This window comes from Vulpes vulpes, chromosome 2, assembly GCF_048418805.1.
Source record: "Vulpes vulpes isolate BD-2025 chromosome 2, VulVul3, whole genome shotgun sequence".
Classification (NCBI taxonomy): Eukaryota; Metazoa; Chordata; class Mammalia; order Carnivora; family Canidae; genus Vulpes; species Vulpes vulpes.
Genome location: NC_132781.1, coordinates 121267777 through 121287106, shown reverse-complemented (window position 1 = coordinate 121287106; position 19330 = coordinate 121267777). Strand labels below are relative to the sequence as shown.

General features: G+C 50.0%; 1 protein-coding gene across 1 annotated transcript; it reads left to right on the top strand.

Annotated features, from left to right (window-relative positions):
- The first annotated feature begins 410 nt into the window (after window positions 1-410).
- SPRY4 (sprouty RTK signaling antagonist 4) lies at window positions 411-14292 on the top strand. The gene is made up of 2 exons (XM_026018230.2): window positions 411-684; window positions 9617-14292. The coding sequence occupies exon 2, from the start codon at window positions 9664-9666 to the stop codon at window positions 10561-10563; it is 900 nt and encodes a 299-aa protein (XP_025874015.1). The 5' UTR covers window positions 411-684; window positions 9617-9663; the 3' UTR covers window positions 10564-14292.
- The last annotated feature ends 5038 nt before the right edge of the window (window positions 14293-19330 follow it).

Here is a 19330-nt window from a genome sequence, read left to right as displayed (position 1 = left end):
CCCGTCTCCCGCCCCGCCTCCCCCCCTGCGGCGGGAGGAGATCCCTAGATCTTGATGAGTTCTCCCCACCCAGCACTCGGTCCGGGATTCAGAGGCCGCAGTGCCCCCCTCCCGCCCCCCAACGACACTGACGGTTCCTGCCGAGGCCCGCAGTGGCGTGAAGGTGGCCTTTACCTCCTCTCGCAGGCTGGGAGGGGGCACAGCCCGCGCAGCTGAGCCAGCTGCAGCAGTCGCCACCGCCCTCCATTCATTAAAAAGAAAAAAAGGCAACAACAACCTCCACCCCTTTTTGTAAAAGAACGACGGCCTCTGGAGGAGCTAGAATCAGCCCCAGCAATCAGGGGTTAAGTTCTTTTCCGGCCCCCCATTCATAAAAAAAGGAGCGCGGCGCATGCGCGCGCGGGGTCTCTTGTGCCCACCCATTCATAGAATCGCGAATGCAGCGCGTGCGCACTGAAGCTCCCTTCCCTCCCATTCATAAAAAAGCCATTTTCCCAGGCAGTGGTTGCAACACCGCCGCGGAGGCAGCGAGAGGAGCTGACAGCGCGGAGCTGGCGCGCGGAGCGCAAGGAGTCCTATCGGTTCCTCCCGCCGACGTCTGCGTGAACAGCGGCGTCTGACCCTCCCGGCTTCGGGGATTTACACAGGCGTGGAGCAATGCTTGTGGTTCTGCGGCTCCTCAAAGTAAGTCCCTGGCCGGTTTCGGGATCCGAAAGTACCCCCTCTGAGTCGCGACACGACTCCCCCGCCGGCTGGGGCAAATGGTGCGCTATTTCTAGGCGCGCCTCAGTGTTCCTTCCCTCTCCCTGCGCCTCCTCGAGCCGCTGCGGTGCGCCGCAGCTCCCCAACGCCCTCGGCTGGGCCGGCTCGGCGCCGGGGGTGTTCACAGCCTGGCATCGGACTTCCCGACCCCGGGGCATTGCCAAGCCCGGCTTCCCCACTCCGAGACTCCGAAAGCCCCGTGCGTGTCCCGGGAGTTTGCTTCTGGCCTGGTTTCTTCCCTCCTGCCTCGAGCGCTGGAATGGGAGGCTTTAGGCTCGGTCAGGAGCCACCTCTTGGGTCCGGCGGGCGCTCTTGCCTTGGGCGGCTTGCCCACCCCGGGCTTCGTGCCCACGGTGCCAGCTCTGCCCAGATCTCCCCAGCCCACTGCAGCGGCCTATGCTCGACGTAGGTTTTTCTTTTCCCTTCGGAGCCGTGAAGGACTGGGTTTTCTACCCTTCTGCCTCCCCCTCGATGGTCACACGGGGATGGCCCGGGACTGGGCATTTCTGCTCCCTCTCTGGCGAGGCGGTTCCTCGCCGTCTGACCTTTGCTCTGCTGCTGCATTTTATGCTGTGCAACTACCTTGCAGTTGCCTTCCCCTTCCCCGGCCTCTGCAGGGCCAGACGCTCCTCGGCCTCCTCGTGCCTCCCTTCTCCGGGCACCGAGCTGTGCCAGGCCCCGGGGCCTGGCCGCGCTGGGGCTGTGGTGGGGGCTGAAGGTGCGTTTACATAACACCGGGCCTGTGGGAGCTGGAGAAAGAGGTTACATGCGTAGGAGAGATAAGGTTCCCGCTTTCCCTCCTTCTTGGTGGTACCAGGCTTGACATCACCGAGCAGAGAGAAGGATAGAGACGGTACGTTCTGAAAATTCTGAATCTCCAAGGCCACAGGGGTAAAGAAGGGGGGCAAAGGCGGGTTTGGGCAGCCAGGGCAGCTGGAGCTTGGCTTCATCACTGGGGCCAGGGCTGTGCCCAGTTCCCCCTCCATGAAGACGATCAAAAAGCATTTAGACAGTAGCAGCTCTTGTGCAAGAAGACAATTTCTCAATTCTCTTTGATTGGGGCTGGGGGTTGTGGGCAGAGAAGGCAAGGGAGGCGAAAATGGTTGCTCGGCTTGACGGATGAGTGATGGACGGAGAAGCAAACTGGGCTGCAGGGGCTGGATGGTGGTGATTAGAGGGGAGAGCTGCTGGCTGCCTCATTCACCAGCTGCTGGATGGGCATCCATATTGCCAAGGCTCGGTGAGGGCAGGAGGCTGCGTTCTGGCCCATTGAGGCTCCAGGAACCCCCAGGCATGGTTAGTGTTGAGAGGAAAGGTGTGGGTTCAGTGGGGTGCCCAGATCAGTGGGAACCCCCACTTTCCTGCCTCCAAATTAGTGGCGTGATTCTCCAGTTTGGGGAGGGGCGGGAGCAAGTGCATGCCTGTCTGGTTAGCTGACCAAGGCTCTCCAATCTTTCTGACGAGCCTCTCAGGGCTACAAAAGCTGGAAGGTGAAGGCCTAGAGCATTTGAAAGAAATATGGCCTTATCAATCTTAGTAAGGCTCACTCTGGCCTGAGGCCCTACCCAATATTGCACTGCTGATTTCACAATGTTTAGATTTTTCTGGATCTCACACGAATGGAGCATAAACATCTGAAATCTTCAGTTTTTTTCCTTTAGTCTGTGAGTGTAGGGTAGACTAGGAAAGGGAATGCTGCAGTTGACCCCTTCAGCTCTGTTTCAGCAGAAGGGTGGAAAAGATGTAGACTTGTCTACAGTGAAATCTATAGTCCTCTTTGCCAGCCCTTGGGAGCAACCTCATTTGCCAGCAGGCTTCAGACAAATCCATTAATGTGAGCCAAGCACACAGTGATCAACCAAGATGCTGCATTTGGCCAGTACCTGGTAGGAGGCATTTTGATGGCATATTTCTGAAATCTTGATGGACAAATGTTGCCTGGTTAGGGTGAGGAAGACTCCTAAGACCTCTCTTATTCCTTTTTTAGATTCTGAACTCAGAAGTCATTCCTCTTTTTGTGGAATGATAATCCTCCTCATTCCCACGACCTTTTCCAGATTACCATCATTTTGAAATGACAACATTTCCTTAAAGCTTTGGTTAGGCTTGGTGGGAGGAGACCGAACACAGAGACTAGAATGATTCCTGGCTAAATCAGGACAGAAACTAGGAACTGGTGATCATTGGGAGCTTACAGGTGCCATTTTTGTTTTAATCCTTCCAGAATAGGTGGAGAGGTGAGGCTCTTTGGAATTCCACACTCTGTGCAGCATATTCTTGGACCCACTTCTCCATCTCCATCCCCATATCCCATTCCCACTCTGGTAAGCCTGACAGTAGCCTCTGCCTAGAGGTTTGGCTGACTTGAATAACCAATGAAGGCAGCTTTCCAAAGCAAAATTTGAAAGTAAGTGATTTAAAAAGAAAGGGGGGAAAAAGCACCTATTAACACCTTCAGAAGTGGCCCTTGAGGCATACTGCACCCTACAGTTTAATAGTTTGGGATAACACATGGAGACTTCTCATCCAGTTCCTGATGCTAAACCCCTTGGTGTGACATCTAACCCCAAGCTTGGGGCCCCCAGAACATTTTTCTTTCCTTAGGCCATCCTCTTGGGTAGGACCCAGATGCGTGTACCAAGGAGGTTTGGAAAGGAGCCCACTTTCTTTAGTCAAAAAAGTTAACTGTTCTTAGAGAGCCAAGGCATTTAATCTGGTTCTGAATCCAGAGTGCCTGTCATGTTGATCCTACAGCGTTGGAAGTTCCTTTGTGAGGAGAACTTAGAGGAGGAGTCTTGCACAAACCTGGACGTAGGGATACAGTTGAAAAAATTGGATTTGGGATTGTAACTATGAAAGCCTTTTTAAGGAAGGGGGGAAGAGCAAGAGTGGAAAGGTTCCATCTCATGGCAAACCTTGATTCCCCCTGATAGAAGGGAAAGCAGTGACCCACTGGGATATATTTTCGGTCTTTAAAAAGAGCTGGAGAAAGGAGGCGGTGATGAGAAGAGCAACATACAGAAAACTGTATTACTCCTTTCAGACCATACTAGAGGCCAGGTCAGAGCAGATGAGGAGCTAGGAAACCTGCTAAGCTTGGACCTTAGTCTCTTCCACTGCAGAGTTGGGGAGGGGTGGGGTGGGTAGAGGCTTCCCAAGAGGGCTGTGTTGTGCTGGGCACCTCATCCAAGGACCTAGTAGTAAGGGAGCCACTTCCTACACAGGAGGTGTGGGGTGTTACATGATGTAAGAGGCGGGGTATTCTTGGCTCTCAGGGGTCTGGGGCTACCCTGCAGATCCGCACAGCTGACAAGGCTGGGGATATATCCCGGATATGTGGCTGGGTTTAAGAGGCTCCACCATTCAGCTGTGATCATGATTGTTCTTTCCAAGGACAGACCGTGGAGGAAGCAAGGGCACTGGGGAGGGAGCACAGATGTCCTGGATCTAGTGGAGAAGGGAAGAGGCTGTTCTGGGGCAGGTGGCCATTTGCAAAAGAGTGCTGCTTTCCCTTGTCCAGTAGTCTTTCTTTTTCTGGTTAGGAGAAGAAGGAGGGAGTGGTCATCTGCCCCATCCCAGAAGTAAGCTAAAATCTATTATTAGGAATCTATGGTGGAGGGTGGCGAGATAAATTATCTTGGTGTGAGAGGGGGCCCTACCCTGGGGGGTCTAGGTTTCTGGTCCCCTCCAAACTTTACTGTGGACAAACGGTGCTGGTGACTAACAGGCTTCATCTAGCCCTGTTCTTTCCTCCCTCTTGACCTCTAGTATCTCTTTAAGGGGATCTTGAAACCAACTTTTAAAGCCAGTTAGAACAGCCCAGGGCCAAGTGCAGCAAGACCTTTCAGACTCCTCCCTGCTTGCGCTGGGGCTTTGCTGCTCAGCTGACTAGTTGTGGATGAGATTAGTAGTGAGTTGGGAACTGCTAGATTGTGACGGGACAAAGGGACGAAAAGCAGCTGTTTTCTTTGGTGATCTCTAACGGATTATGGCCAGAGGTGAGCTCCTTAGGGCTGGGGGAGCCACAAGGATTCTCAGACAAATCCAGCTGCCTCAGTGCTTTGTTTTCCACAGGGGCTGTTCTCTGAAGAGATGCAGAGTTGGTCTTCCTCAGTGGGGTGTAAGGAAGGCAGGTCCCTGGTTTTCCTCACCACCACCCTACCTCCCCACACACACCTTTTAAGCAATACGTCATGATTTGGTTGGAGTTTAATTAACTAACCCGGGATGGTGTCACAAAGAATCAAGTGGTAGTGGTGGGTGGGGTCCCTGACAGCCTAGAGGCCTTTTCTTCTGAACTGATAAAGGGTTAAGCAACCTTCGCTGGAAGGACCTGCCTGCCGACACTGAATGGAGCAGTGCAGAAATGACCCATTCATTCAGAGCCTTTTGCCGGTCTGTCATGTGCTGTCCTATAGTTTTGAAAGCACAATTGTCAGGTTTTCCACGTATTTCCTAACTCCTCTTCCCAGGGGAAGTTAAGGGGAAGTGGTGGGTGGGTGGCATGAGCCTTTCACACGTCCCTTTATTCCTTTCAGCCAGCCTGTCTGCATCCAGATGCTAAGCCCCTCCCACAGGTACGAACACCACAGACCCGCCAAGCGGCCAAGACAGGACTATGTGCTCTGGGCTTTTTAATATTCTGCTGATTCAGTATTCCGGGGCTGTCCTCTGGCTTCCCCGTACTCAGGCCCCTCCCTCCCTTCCCCACAGACCTCGGACAGAAAGCCCCATCTGAGAATGTGCCCTGGGGACCCTTACGTTCAGCTTTGTAGGAGAGGGAGGGAACTCCCTCCCATTCCAGCGCTTCCTTTTAGAGACTGCTTTGCGGTGAGATCCTACAAGTGAGACTTAAAAAAAAAAAACTGAAAATGAACACACGTAGTAACATAGCAATGTATGAGGTGACAGAAGGGATGGCAAAGAAAACTGAAATGGAAGCAAAGGTAACTTGAGCTCTGGGCCGATCTGTGATGACCGATTTCAAACCCCCAGCCTCCAAGCCAGTCTGCTGTAACCCCTGCTGGTTTGGTTAAGAGCCCCTCGAATGGCCTGAAGAGGCTCCCTGAGGGCTGGTGGCAGACTGGGGAGACTAGTAGAGTTCATGGCTGTGAATGTGATTGGTGCTTTTCCTGCTTTCACATGAATACCCACGGGGTACTGTAAGGGCTGGGGGGTTGAGGCTGCAGGCTCTGGAGCCATTGCTGTCTGGGTTAGAATCTTGTCCTGATCACTTACGTGCAGGGATGACCCTTTGTTCTTCTTTTCTTCCTTGCATAATAATGGTGTTATTCTCCAAGGTGAGATGGGGTGAGGATTAAATGAGAAAATCACTGAGGGCTTAACACAGGCCGCCTGATTCGAAGATCTGTTTCATAAATATTCGCTGCTTCCACAACTATTACTATTTATTATGAGAAGTTGGGAGTGGAGGTAAAAGTTTCCTTTCCTCATGCTAATCCATAATAATGCCACCTAAAACTTGATAGAGGTGCTTCTCTAAGTGGAGTGCTGGCTTTGTTTCTCTGGCCACAGTCTTCCAAATTGGCTATCAGTCTTCCAGAAAGCCTAAATGAGGCAAAGCCTCCTCTCCTATTTATATTATAAATCTCTTCCTTCCTTGCAGGGGAAGCAGAGAGTACATATTAAACTGCACTTAAGTTCATCAGCACTGCTTAAGACTGGAAGCTGGGTGTGTCCCAGTGAGTAGAGATTGATCTTCTAAAACCAACTGAGGGTTGGGGGTTTTTTTGTTGTTGTTGTTTTGAGACTTCATTTAGCTATGTGAGGGGTTATCAAATAGGCTCCTCGGGAAGTAGTTTTTCTTTGTTAGCCAAATGAATTCAACCCTCCTCTAGAAATCCCTGCTAATGGGGAAGTAAGGCAATGAGGCTTGAGGAGGGTTTTGAGCACTGCCACTCTGAGGCAGCCATGGGTTTTTGCTGAGCTGGTGGCCAGAAGGAATCAGACATCAGGGTTATGATAGGGAAGATGCATTTTGGAATATGCCTGCTAGAGCCATCTTGGGTGCATGTCCCAAGAGAGCTAAGTCATCGTGGACCAAGTTCCCACCTCCATGTCTGGCCCCAACTGCAAGCCCAGATGTTGACAGCTACTTCTGGAGGGTGACGGGAACCTGCTAAGGCCAACATCCCATTGCCTGCAGCTGCTGCACCCACCCTGGCATCCTGGTGGGACTTTTCCATTAATGTGCCTTCTGATTCTAGGGTATATTAAAATCCTTGAGCATTGCCCATGCCCTTTTTCTTTTTTTTTTTTAAGGTTTTATTTATTTATGCATGAGAGACACAGAGAGAGAGAATGGCAGAGACAAAGGCAAAGGGAGAAGCAAGCTCCATGCAGGGCACCTGACCTTACTCAAGCCCGGGACTCCAGGATCACGCCCTGGGCTGGAGGCGGCGCTAAACCGCTGAGTCACCGGGCTGCCCATCCTTTTGTTTTATCTACAAAAAATATGTGGCTGTTTTTTAAGAATTCCAGGAATACAACTGGGGAAAGAGGAGCAAATAATTCTCTTCTTTCCCCTTACTCTTTCCAACAGCATGGTAGGTCCCAATCCTAGTCTGAAGAGACAAAGCCCAACTACATGGGGCGATACTGCCACTGACAGTTCTGTTGACAGGACCCTGAGCATTCATGACCCAAGCTTCTGGAAAAGGGAATCATGTTGTCTTTGTCCAGGGTGGGGATTCTGGCTGAGGTGCCAGAGAGTCTTCTATGCTTCCATCAGCATTTTCCATTCTTCTGCCCAGTCACACCTTTTCCTCCAGGCAAAGTCCCCATGGCAGGGAACTGGGGCCCCCAACCCTTGTCTGTTGACCCTAAACCCATTTCTAGAAGCAAAGCTTTGGAGTCCCTGCAAAGAATAAATGGGCTAAGGTAGCATTCCTTGAAGTTATGCCCAGTGCATGGTTGCTTGGATTCTTGAAACAACTCCTCTCCATAGATGAATATTTCATATCCCCCCCCATCCAGCCCTGGACCCTGACCACAAGGTCCCCACAGGAGAGTGCCTTGGGAAATGACCGTTCTTGGTGGTAGAAATGCCAGACACTTAAAGCTAACCCTGCACAGGGAAGTCTCCCATTTGAAAAAGATGCTCTCCTTTCACCTGGAGGGAATGTGGAGACAGGAGACAGGTGTTGCCATTAAACAGACTTTCTCCAACATGGAAAAAACTGCACAGAAGTCCCAGCATCTTTTAAGTAGGTAGAGCCATGGGAGCAAAGCCAATAGCACTTGCCCTATGCATATGGGAAATAACAGTTGACCGAGCAATGAGCCTTATGGAAAAGACTTGATGCTTTCTTGCATTAGAAGCCCTTCCCCAACAATTCTACCATTTCTGATCAAATACTGTTTCCAAGTAAGGGAGTATAAAATGGAGTTGCCCTAAATGCCTTTTTCACCTGCCTCTTCATTCCTCAGTGTAGACATTGATAAGTATGGATGACTCACCTGGGGCAAGGTGTCCTTCCCCTATTTTAAGACCATTATCTTTCCCTTCTGTTCACACCTTGTTCTGTCTCACCCCCCACCCCCTAGTGGACTCTTCCCAGAGTCTAATTTTTCTCTTGGGTTCCAAATTGTGTCCCCTTGGGCAGAGGTCTTGGCCTTCTGCTACTATTTCTTTAAATTGATCTCCAGCCGAATTCCGAATGTAAAGGTCAGCAGGCGAGGAAATGGCACTTCTAATAGAAAACAATGTGCACTTTCTAAATTTGAACCAAGTCGTTTCCGCTCTTTGATTTAAGTGACTTCCTGGGGTTCCGTGTCAGGCACTGCAGTTGAATCTCTGGCGGGATTCCAACTTAAAATTGCACTCTCTCGGTGAAATTAGAAACTGATCCAGAGTTGGCTTAGCTATTCTAGTAAATAGCATTTAGGCTGAAGGTTCAGCTCAGCACTTGGAAATGGGTGATGTGAGTGCCCCTCGAGAGGATTTCCCATCCAAGTTGTCAGAAGTGCACCTAGCCAGGGGTTATTAGCCACTGGAGGTTGCTGCCCTTAGAAGTGGTAGTAATAAGTTAATATCCTGGATGTGCAGGCATCACATACAGCCCTTCCTTCTCTTGTGACTATCTGAAATAAAGGCTTTTGTTTATCAAGCTGAAATACTCTGTGGGAGCTTATAGGGGCGATCTGTCACCGTCACTTCATCCTCAGCACAATGCCTGGCACAGTCCTTTCGGTGTTCAGGAAAAAAAAAAGCTGATGCACTCTAGAACAATGACAGATTACTGGCAGGCATGATGCTAGGTAATGGGTAGCATTTTCTCATTTAATCCTCACAAGAACCCATTGTAAGGATGACAAAACTAAGGCACACTGCCAGGCAGCAGTGAAAATTCAAACTGGATCTGATTCCAGAGCCTGTGTTTATAACCACTGAGCTATCTATCTTAAAAATAGAGTATATTTCACAGCCCTCACAAGGATGGGTTTTAACAGGCTAGGCTTGAACTCCTGCTGATTTCGGTTGACTTTTGTGTGCCTTTGGACAAGTTACTTTGAACATTCCTTTTCTGTAACTAGAGGAGGGATAATAATAGTCGTTACATTTTAGAGTGAAGAGTCAATGACGTAATATATATGGTGCTTAGCAGAGTGCGTGGCTCATTAAGTGCTAAATAAGTCTTATTTCTACCACTCTATTAATTGTTATTATTAATCATCTAAGCCTTGATGTTGGAGAGTTCACTGAGAGAATCCAGTTCTCATTTCATTTGGACCCCCCAGGACCTGATGGGGGGTGGGGGTGTTAACAGGCCAAGTACTGATGGCTGGAATCCACTCTTTCTTCCTTTTCCCTACCTCCTCCCCCCCTCCCCAGGGCCCCTAGAAGCCTGTTCCTCTGCACAGTCCAGGACCTCCAGCCCCATGGAGCCCCCGATCCCACAGAGCGTCCCCTTGACTCCCAGCTCAGTCATGGTCCAGCCCCTACTTGACAGCCGTATGCCCCACGGCCGCCTCCAACACCCACTCACCATCCTCCCCATCGACCAGATGAAGACCAGCCACGTGGAGAATGACTACATAGACAACCCCGGCCTGGTGCCCCCCATTGGCCCTAAGAGGACCCGGGGTGGAGCCTTAGAGTTGGCCCCGACACCTGCCCGCTGCGACCAGGACATCACCCACCACTGGATCTCCTTCAGCGGGCGCCCCAGCTCTGTGAGCAGCAGCAGCAGCACATCCTCTGACCAGCGGCTCTTGGACCACATGGCACCACCACCCGTGGCTGATCAGGCCTCCCCAAGGGCTGTGCGCATCCAGCCCAAGGTGGTCCACTGCAAGCCACTGGACCTCAAGGGCCCGACGGCGCCACCTGAGCTGGACAAGCACTTCTTGCTGTGTGAGGCCTGTGGGAAGTGTAAGTGCAAGGAGTGTGCATCCCCCCGGACACTGCCCTCCTGCTGGGTCTGCAACCAGGAATGCCTGTGCTCAGCCCAGACCCTGGTCAACTACGGCACCTGCATGTGCCTGGTCCAAGGCGTCTTCTACCACTGTACCAACGAGGACGATGAGGGTTCCTGCGCGGACCACCCCTGCTCCTGCTCCCGCTCAAACTGCTGCGCCCGCTGGTCCTTCATGGGCGCCCTCTCCCTGGTGCTGCCGTGCCTGCTCTGCTACCTGCCTGCCACTGGCTGCGTGAAGCTGGCCCAGCGTGGCTACGACCGCCTGCGCCGCCCCGGCTGCCGCTGCAAGCACACGAACAGCGTCATCTGCAAGGCAGCTGCTGGGGATGCCACGGCTGGCAGACCCGACAAGCCCTTCTGACGCTGTGGGCTGAAGCCCCCGCGCTCCCCCTGAAAACCTGGTTCCCTCTGACACCTGAGAAGACCAGGGCCAGGGCCAGGCGAGGCCAGAGGTTTCAGTGTCCTGGGGCTGCTTGCTGGTCTGCCCACTCCCACCCTCAGCTTCTGAAGATACGGAGACCACCACTGCCCACCCACTCTTTCCCTAGAGGATGAAGAAGCACTTTGGGTTTTGTTTTTTTGTTTTTTCAGGGTCCTGGAACTTTATGGCAGACAGACAGTGGCAGGAGCGTGGAGTGGTTAGCAGGGGGGAGGGAGGGGGTTTTTCTTTTTCAGAAGACGGAACACAGATGTGGACACATATCCGGAAGTTGCAGCTGCTTGAATGCCTTCCCAGTCCCTCCTTCCCCCTCTCTCCCTATCTTCCATTCTCTTTGGCTGCCTGGGAAGAATCACTAACTGAGTGACCAAGGGACCTTTGAAGAAGACCCTTGAAACCCTGAAGTGTATACTTTTCCTCCTCCCTCAGCCCCCCAGGTTGCCCCAATAGCTTGGGGAAGGCGAAGACCATGGCAATCCCTGTTGTATATACTTGGGACGCTCCCCCACCCCCCTGCCAAGAGCAGAGGCTGGCCAGCGTGTCCAGGCCTCCTTCCCCACTCCGCCTCCCTGAAGCCGCAAATGGATTTAGGAGCCACTACACAGTGCATTTCTCCTTTCCAACTTCATCACTAACTCTTGGGGGTGTTCAGCTCATAACACCGTCCTTCGGTTCTTACCGAGTCACAGACTCACCTGCCACTATGTGTCCCAAGTTCTCTTTACCCAGATCCTTTCCAGAAATTTTGTGGGTAGAGAAGACTGGGACGGCACATGCGAGACCAAATATCATTTTGCCAATGAGTCTGAGGCTGTGGTCTCTGGATCCAGTCATTATGTTTTTATAGAACAATTAAACCAGATGCTATAACGGTGTTTTAAAAGAAACAATAACGAAACATTTGCTTCCTTTTGGGCCACCCCCAGGAAGGGCTGATTTCAAAATCTGGGGGGCAAGCAACCTCAAGGAACACAGTCCCCCTTCCCACCAAGAAGAGGATTTTAACAGCAAAGAAGAGAGGCAACACCTCCCACTGGCAGAGCGACGGTAGAGCCAAGCTGGGTGTGGGTTCCTTCTCTTCTGATTCTGCTGCTTGCTGTCATAGCCTTTTGTGTACAGTGATGTGTCTGTATCTTTAATGTAAATAGACAGATGATGAAAAAAGAGTCTATTTTAGTGTTAGGAAGCCCTGGCAGGGGAGGAAGAAGAGCAAGGGAGGTGGGAGATTCTCCAGGGGCTTTTTGGGATTGAGCCCTGCTTCTGTGCGTGGCCACACCAACCCTCCCAACAGCCCCCAAAGACGTAGCAACTCTCTCTCAAGGTGCTAAAGGACTCAAAGTGCAGCACGTCCAGTGGGTAGGTACTTGTTGCATGCAAAAGCTGTATTGTGTCTGGTCCTTCCTCCCCAGCCATTGCGCAGGGGTTTTTGCTTCCTGTGATATTTTGTGTGTCGTCCCACCCCGGTGAGAGGAAGTGGCCTGGGTCTATAAAGCTACCCCAGGTGAATCTGGAATTGCGGAAGGCAGACCATGTGTAGCATTTCCAGTTTGTTCTGTAGGAACAGAACCGCCTCCAGGAGGCAAGGAGGCAGGTAGCTGTGATCGGCATGCACCCAATGCTTCTCAAGGACTTTTTTTTTCCTTCTTGAAGACTCTTAGTAACATCTTATGATTTAGAATAAGTTAATCGTAACCGTAGGTATTTATTGATTGGAGGAAAGGAGGGGAGGGTCTTATTATTTTAGGCTTTATTTATGTAACATTTGCTAGCTTGTAAAAAGTATGAAATATTGCATCTGCGTTTCCTAAGGCTGATTCATGTAGCTACCCTTGCCACAGTCATGATGGATGTATAGATGTTCTTGCACAAATAGGGAATGGTAGGGAAAACATTTGGCCAACCACTTTTGTTAATTGAATGTATCAGATGCGTACTGAAGGGACTGGAGACGTTTTCCTCAGAACAGGTGTGCAGAGGTCACCCCCAAAACAGAAGGGCACGCGTCCACTCTTGGCAAGGCCTCAAAAGTTTTCCCACGGCCCCTCTCAAATGTCTCCATGGGAAACTTGACCCAGTGGCAAGTTGCACTTTGGTGATCTTGGTGTTCTACACACCCATTCTGTGGAGAATTGATTTACATAAGCTGTGTATACACACACACACAAACTACACACCGACCCCACCGACCCTCTATCTACACAGACCCTGTTTCCTGGCAAACAGCCTCCCGACCCCTGATGAACCCTGACTTTTGTGTACATAGTTGTAAACACAGATTTTTCCGGTTTGGGTTTTCTTTTTTCTTTTTTTCTTTCCCCTGTTCTGGCTTGTTCTTTTTGGTTTGCATTTACCTGCTAGATGGATGTGTGCCGAGCTCCTGGTGCCCCCTGTGTTCAGTGGTAAGGGAAGCAGTGAAGCAGCTTTGGTTCTCCCAGCTCTGTTGCAGGGCAAGCCCTCAGCATGTTCTTCTTGGCTTCTTGGCAAGAAAACAAGACTGGCTTGCCCGTGGGCCCTGGGGGCCAGGCAAGGGCCACTGAGGGACTGAACGCTCAGAAACCTGACACATTTCTCTGGGTGCTTCTGGCTGATTGTGTTTTTGTCAGCAGCGGCTTGCTTGGCTGGATTATGTCTCGTTTTAACCTTTTTTGAAAAGAGCCAGCTGGTTCCCACTTCATTCAACCTGGGATGGGTGGTGGTTCTGCCTGGAACAGAGGGTAAGGTCCACAAGCCTGGGTCCAGGACACCTGTCCTAGTGGGCCGTGGCTGCTCCCACCCTGAGGGTGGGTCTGTGAAAGCCCAACACTCCCAAGAAGGACCCTGAGAACTGGCTCTAGGGTAGCCAAGACCTTCCAGATAGATGTTGGAGTGCAACCAAGGCTTCTCATAGTCCCTGGCTGGAAGGAGGTGAAGACCAATCCCCGTTGCTCGCATGGGCCCCTTGATAGCCAACAGAAGTGGAAGACCTTCACAGTGATACGTCTAGATCTTTCAGCATTGTGAAGTCTGTGTGGGTCCCCAAGTGTACACCAAGTGGGGCCCGGTTAGATAAAGACTGGCCCAAGGTTGCACAACGCAGAAGGTACTGGTCAGAACCAAGCATCCAGATTCCATCGTCTCGAAGCTTCGTAGCCTCCCACACTGCCCCAGGAGATGGCTGATGGAGGCTGGGCAGCACGACTTTGCACTGCACCAGTTCACTAGGGCATCTCCCAAGCTTCACCGGCCTTCTGGTTCATGCCTTCGGTAAGCACTTCCATGCCTTCTGCTTACTGTGACAGTTGATGACCAATCTTGCGCTGCCATTTTTGCTGTGGGTAAGTCTGTGTGGTGTCTTCTCTTGCTTTCCTTCTTACCACCCCACAGTCTGGTTTCGTGTTACAAACAGAAAAGCTGTTCCGAGGTTCCCACCTCATCACATTCCTACTTCCTGGTCCCTCTTCATGTAGCCCCTTCTCATCCCACAACAAAAGTTACCACAGAAGGTTTCCTTTGTATAGAATATTTATTTTGAAGCTCTATTTTAATAGTATTTATTTTAGAAAGTCTACTATTGTAAGAGTTCTTCTGTTTGTGAAGAAAAAAACAAGTTAAAAACTGAATGTACTGATCTAGAAAATATATATAAATATATATTGTTAAATATACACAGGACTGCTGTTTCTCGTGTGTTTGTGTTCACATTCCCAACATCCTCACCCAGCAAGACTCCGCATGAGTTTGTCAAAGAACACACATCAAGGGGAAAGGGGGCCTCCTGCCACAGTGGTCCCTTGGTCTGCCTCTGGGACGCCCTCCTACCCACTAGAGGAAAGCCTCACTTTCTTGTATAGATGACTTCTGCCAGAGGCTGCTAAATCTTCCTCGCCTACACAGGAGTGTCTTTGTAACAAGACAGATGACAAAACTCAAACAGGGAAAATAGGAGGCAGAGAAGGTGCCTGCTCAGGTTAGAAAAATTCTGCAACTCCTCTTGGTAAGCCCTGGTGCCCCCAAAGCAGATTTCAGGGCACACAGATTTCTGTGTGTGTGCTGAAAGAAGGCAAACAGAAAGCCCTTGGTGGGTTCCTTATTTTTATCAGGTTGGTGGATATTGTACAAAAGCAGTTCCTTTGACTTGTGAAGTCTTCCATCCATTTAGTGCCTTACCTTTGCCCTTCTAATGGACCTTCCATGAGTTTCCTCTGCCCCTACCCTGACCCCTCAAAAATAACTGGTAAAGACCTGGCCACTTTTCAGTTTATGTACCTGGGGGAACTTTAGTTTGAACATGTGAACACATGCCTCTTGTTTTCTGAAAGAAAAGGAATTGAGTGATTACTGATTTTTTTTTTTTTTTTTTTTTGTCTGCTGCCATTAAGCATGGGCACACAAGCAACAGTGATGGCAGAAAGGGGGATGGAGGGGAAAATGAGGAGCCCTGGCTCCAGTTCTTGCTTTTTCTGGAGTCCAATTTCTGGCCTCTTCCAATTCTTAGTTAAAGCCTCAGGCTCCTCTTTGAGAGAGCCAGACCCATTCCCAGGATCCCCCCAGTCAATGCCTGAGAAGACACAAAGGATGTTCATCCTCAGTGTTGTCCTGTCTGCTCTCTAACTTAAAAGATAGGTTCCAGCCTCCTTAGCCAGACCACATAACCTGTCCCATTCCCAAATGATGGGTGAAGAGTAATGTGTGCTCCAAAGTTTCCCTGTGCTGACAAGGTAAGTGTCACACTGCAGGTACTTTTTTAATCCTCTCAGTCCTGATTGCTGTATATCAGGTTTTGATTCAGTCTTGGGTTTTCCTGATGTTGGACCTGCCCTTGGTTTTACTTTGTCTCTTGGGTTTGGAGAATAAAGACAACAAAAACCTATGCAGGGTGTTGGGTGCTTAGGATCTCACTAATCCAAATGCTGTTTGAAGGAACATGCACCTGTTTTTTTTAAAATTCGATGTCCAGAGAAAAGGTTCCATGCTAGCCTCCCTGACTGGCCCTTTGTCCCCTGGGCTCCCAGTAATGAAGTGGCTTTAGGTAATAATAAGGGTTAGCATTTGCTGAATTGAACTCTATGTGGCAGACACAGGTTCAGAGATGTGCCCGCATGCCCAGTACATGGTTGGGAGTGGGTGGGGAAAACTGAATTGAAGACTTCTAGCTCACTTTGGGTTAGAAGCGGAAGATAGAGTAAAAAGGCTCCCCAGTGATTGAGTTTTTAAATGAGGAACAAGCAGAATTTCTCCTCCACGCTGATAATCACACACTCCTAAGAGGTCACCACCAGCCTGGTGCTCCTGCCAGAAAGAAAGGCAGAGGGTTGGTATCCCTGCTCAGGGGGATGTGGGGGCAAACCTCAAGATACCCCCTTGGCAACTCTGTTGTATGGCCAGGAAACCCCAAGCCACACCTGCAGCTCCCCAGCTGGCCCCTCCAGCCTGCTGAACCCAGAGCTTGGAATAGAAATAAGCCCCATTTTCCAAAGTATGTTTGTGAGGTAATCAAACGAACCCAGGCATACAGCTCCATGCTGGAGGTGTGTGCTAGATGAAAGCTGAGAGGACATTTTTAAGAGCCTGAAGTTTATTCATCGGAACTTTAATAAAACAATATGTCCATGGCCTGGGGCAGGTATAATTTTCATAATTTATGGGTCTCTAAGACAGGAAGAGAGCTCAGGGTTTTATTGTGTTTTGCACGATAAATGGCATTCCAATTGTCTACATGATGTTCCTTAAGGACTCTTGTCTGGCAGGAACACAGGCCTTCTGGAGCCCACCTGGGCCTCAAGGCCTGAGGCAAGGGATAATTATGAATACATCTGTATCTGTTAAGCAGGAGATGATTGACAAACTCCCTCGTTTCCTTCTGTCATTAGAAGACACTTCCTATGCCGACACCTACACCTACGTTAACATTTAACTGTTGCAAGGTTTGGAACCCTCCGGTGTTCCCTTCCTCTCCACCTTCTCCCTTGGGTCTGGCCTTTTTCCTTTCTGTAGGGGAAGAGACTCAGGTAAACCTATGACTGGCTCCCCTTCCTGGAGAATGGTGAGGGAAGGAGTGGTCAGAAAAATTTGCCATCCAGAAAGCAAGATAATGGAGCTCCAGATGATACTCTGAGATCAGTAGTTGGAATACCTGCAGTCTTCTCTGGTAAGCTTTCAACAGGGTAACAAGAGTCAAGTGACCGTATGAAATCATTACAAAAGATACTGCATTGGAGCAAAGATGCTGCGTTATCATCTACAGTCTTGAAAATAGTCAAGTTAGGTGACACAATCAGTCTGGTAGATGAGAACACTGAAGCTCAGAGAGGTTAAGACATTTGCCCAAGGCTACACAGCTGATAAGTGGTGGGCCCATCTTATTCTAACTTCCAAATGCAACCCAAGTATCCTATCCTCTGAGATGCTTCCCTATGTCCCCAGAAAGGTTTCTTCCACTGGTGCTTCTGTACAAGGTGGCAAAGTAGGTAATCTTTAACCAAGGTTACATAGACTAATTAAAAGATGTGAATTCTGGTCTAACTACCTTACCACAGCATGATACTTCAATTTTGAGGCCACTTCTCCAGACTGATCTCAGGAGGGATCCTCCTTCCCACATGACCTTACAAGAACCCTCCCAACATGGCCCCTGGCTAGCCTTCCTGATTTCTTCTGCCATCAAAAGAGGAAATACTTACCCAGACTATGGAATTATTTGGGCTGTAGTGGCCAGGCATGAAACTCTTACAGGGGAAAGAGGAAGATATATAAATTGCCCCATGTAATTCACAAATATGTTCTGCTGGCTTCGTGGGTGGTGCGGCCACAGCAGCTGCATGGGGAGAGATGCCTACACAGGTAAGGGATTAGGCCAGCCCTCTCTGCACATCTCAGCAAAGTCACATGCTTCGTGCCAGTCCTGGAGTAAAGAGAGGGGGCACAGATCAGGGAGCCAAAGCAGTCAGGGTGGACAAGGGTAGAGGGCCCCCATGTTAGAAGCAGTGTTCCTCCCAACCCTCCCCTGCTATTGCTTGGTTGGTTTCCAGGCAGTGCTCCAGCCAGCCCCAGATTACTAAAGCTCTTGGAGATGCCAGGTCTAATCTGATTAGAGAACAGGTATCTATTCAGGCAGGGCTAGTCCCCAGAGTGGGCACGAGGCTTGGGGTTCTCTGATAGTGATTACCACTTCCACAGGCCACTTCTCTTATTGTGATGTGGTGAGAAGAGCACTGAGCCATAGGGTCCCTACTGCTCAGGTCTCTGTTCTGTCATCTTTACTAGTGTGACCTTGAGAGAATGCCTGCCCTGCCAGTAGCAGTTGGAGGATGAGATAGTGGATGTGCACAACCTTGATAAATGATAAATGCTGTTACTACTATTGGAGATGAAAACGGAGCTCATGTGGGAGGACACAGAATAGAGGAATTTAGGTATCTATTCTTAAGCCTCAGTTTCTCCATCTTACCAGCAGCCTGGACCATGGAGGGAGGAAATCAAAAACTACTCGTCCAAGTCTTTTCAATAACTGTTGGCTATCACTTGAAAAATAAGAGGTCTCCAAACTCAGATATGACTTCTCTAGAAAAATAAAAATAATTGGTGCCTCTGAGACCCCCTCCCCATGGTACAACTGGCTGGAACTGAAAGGCAACTGCCCTTTCCAAACTGGGCAGGGTCCCCTTACTTTTCCCACAGCATCCCCTCCCATTCTACTGCCCAGTTCCCATTGCTTTAAATGCCTGCTGGAATGGATCGTTTGTACCATGGTGTCCCTTAGTCCAGCCTGCTTTTCTCTCTCTTTTTTTAAATACTACTTGCCTGGCTGTCCACTCCTGATGCTGGCTGGTGTCAAGTCTGATTGGCCTCCTTGGCACTTTAACCCAAATCATATCCCAAACCACATCTAGAGGGCTTCCTAAGGTTGCCCACCCTGCAGGCATGTCACTCAGACACAGGTACCAGAGTCAATCCCAGAAAGGACATCTAGGCTCATCATGGAGCATAGGATTTGGGGAGTTTAAAGGGAGCCCGTTGATATTGTTAGACAAATTTCTCTATGTTTGTGCTTTTTTGTCTGAGAGACACTTAGTCTCTCAGAGGGGCATGTGCCCCTCCTAAAATGTGAAGAATCCCTGGTTCAAGCCACCCATCTCTGATAAATAGATGGGAATGGGAGACCCTGAGTGGCTTATACAAGGTCACCCAACAGGTTAGCTATAAAACGAATAGGAACTGGGTTTTCTCTCTGAGGAACAGTTTATTGTTTTCAAGTATTTATGAGCCAATCTATAGTGTCTCCCACAAAAAATTCCCCCAAAAGTGGCCTTGACCGTAATGATACCCTCAGTAAGCAGCCCACTTTGTCCTACCCTGACTCTCTTTCTCTGATCTTTACTTAGTTCTTCCTGCCACTTCTGCAGTATGCAGCGACCTGACCACCTGTCTATTTGTTTATGACATGTCTCATCCCCACTAGAGGACGTGTTCTGTGAGGGTGATAAACTTGGCCTCTTGTTTTCGTGACTTCCGTGCTGCCTGGCCTTTGTCACAGCACACACAGAAATGGTCCACTCAGGTAAACCAATAAGGTATCTTGTCAGTGATGGGCAGCAGCACTCCGGCATCCAGGGGCTCTCTCAAGCTGCACCCACTGTCCTGAGCATCCAGAGGATCAATTTTTCAATATATCCCACATCCTCTGGGAAGCTTCCAGCACAGCATCTGGCAC

What these genes read in the sequence shown, in the direction of transcription:
- SPRY4 (XM_026018230.2), top strand. Translation starts at nt 9,664, where the DNA reads ATGGAGCCCCCGATCCCACAGAGCGTCCCCTTGACTCCCAGCTCAGTC.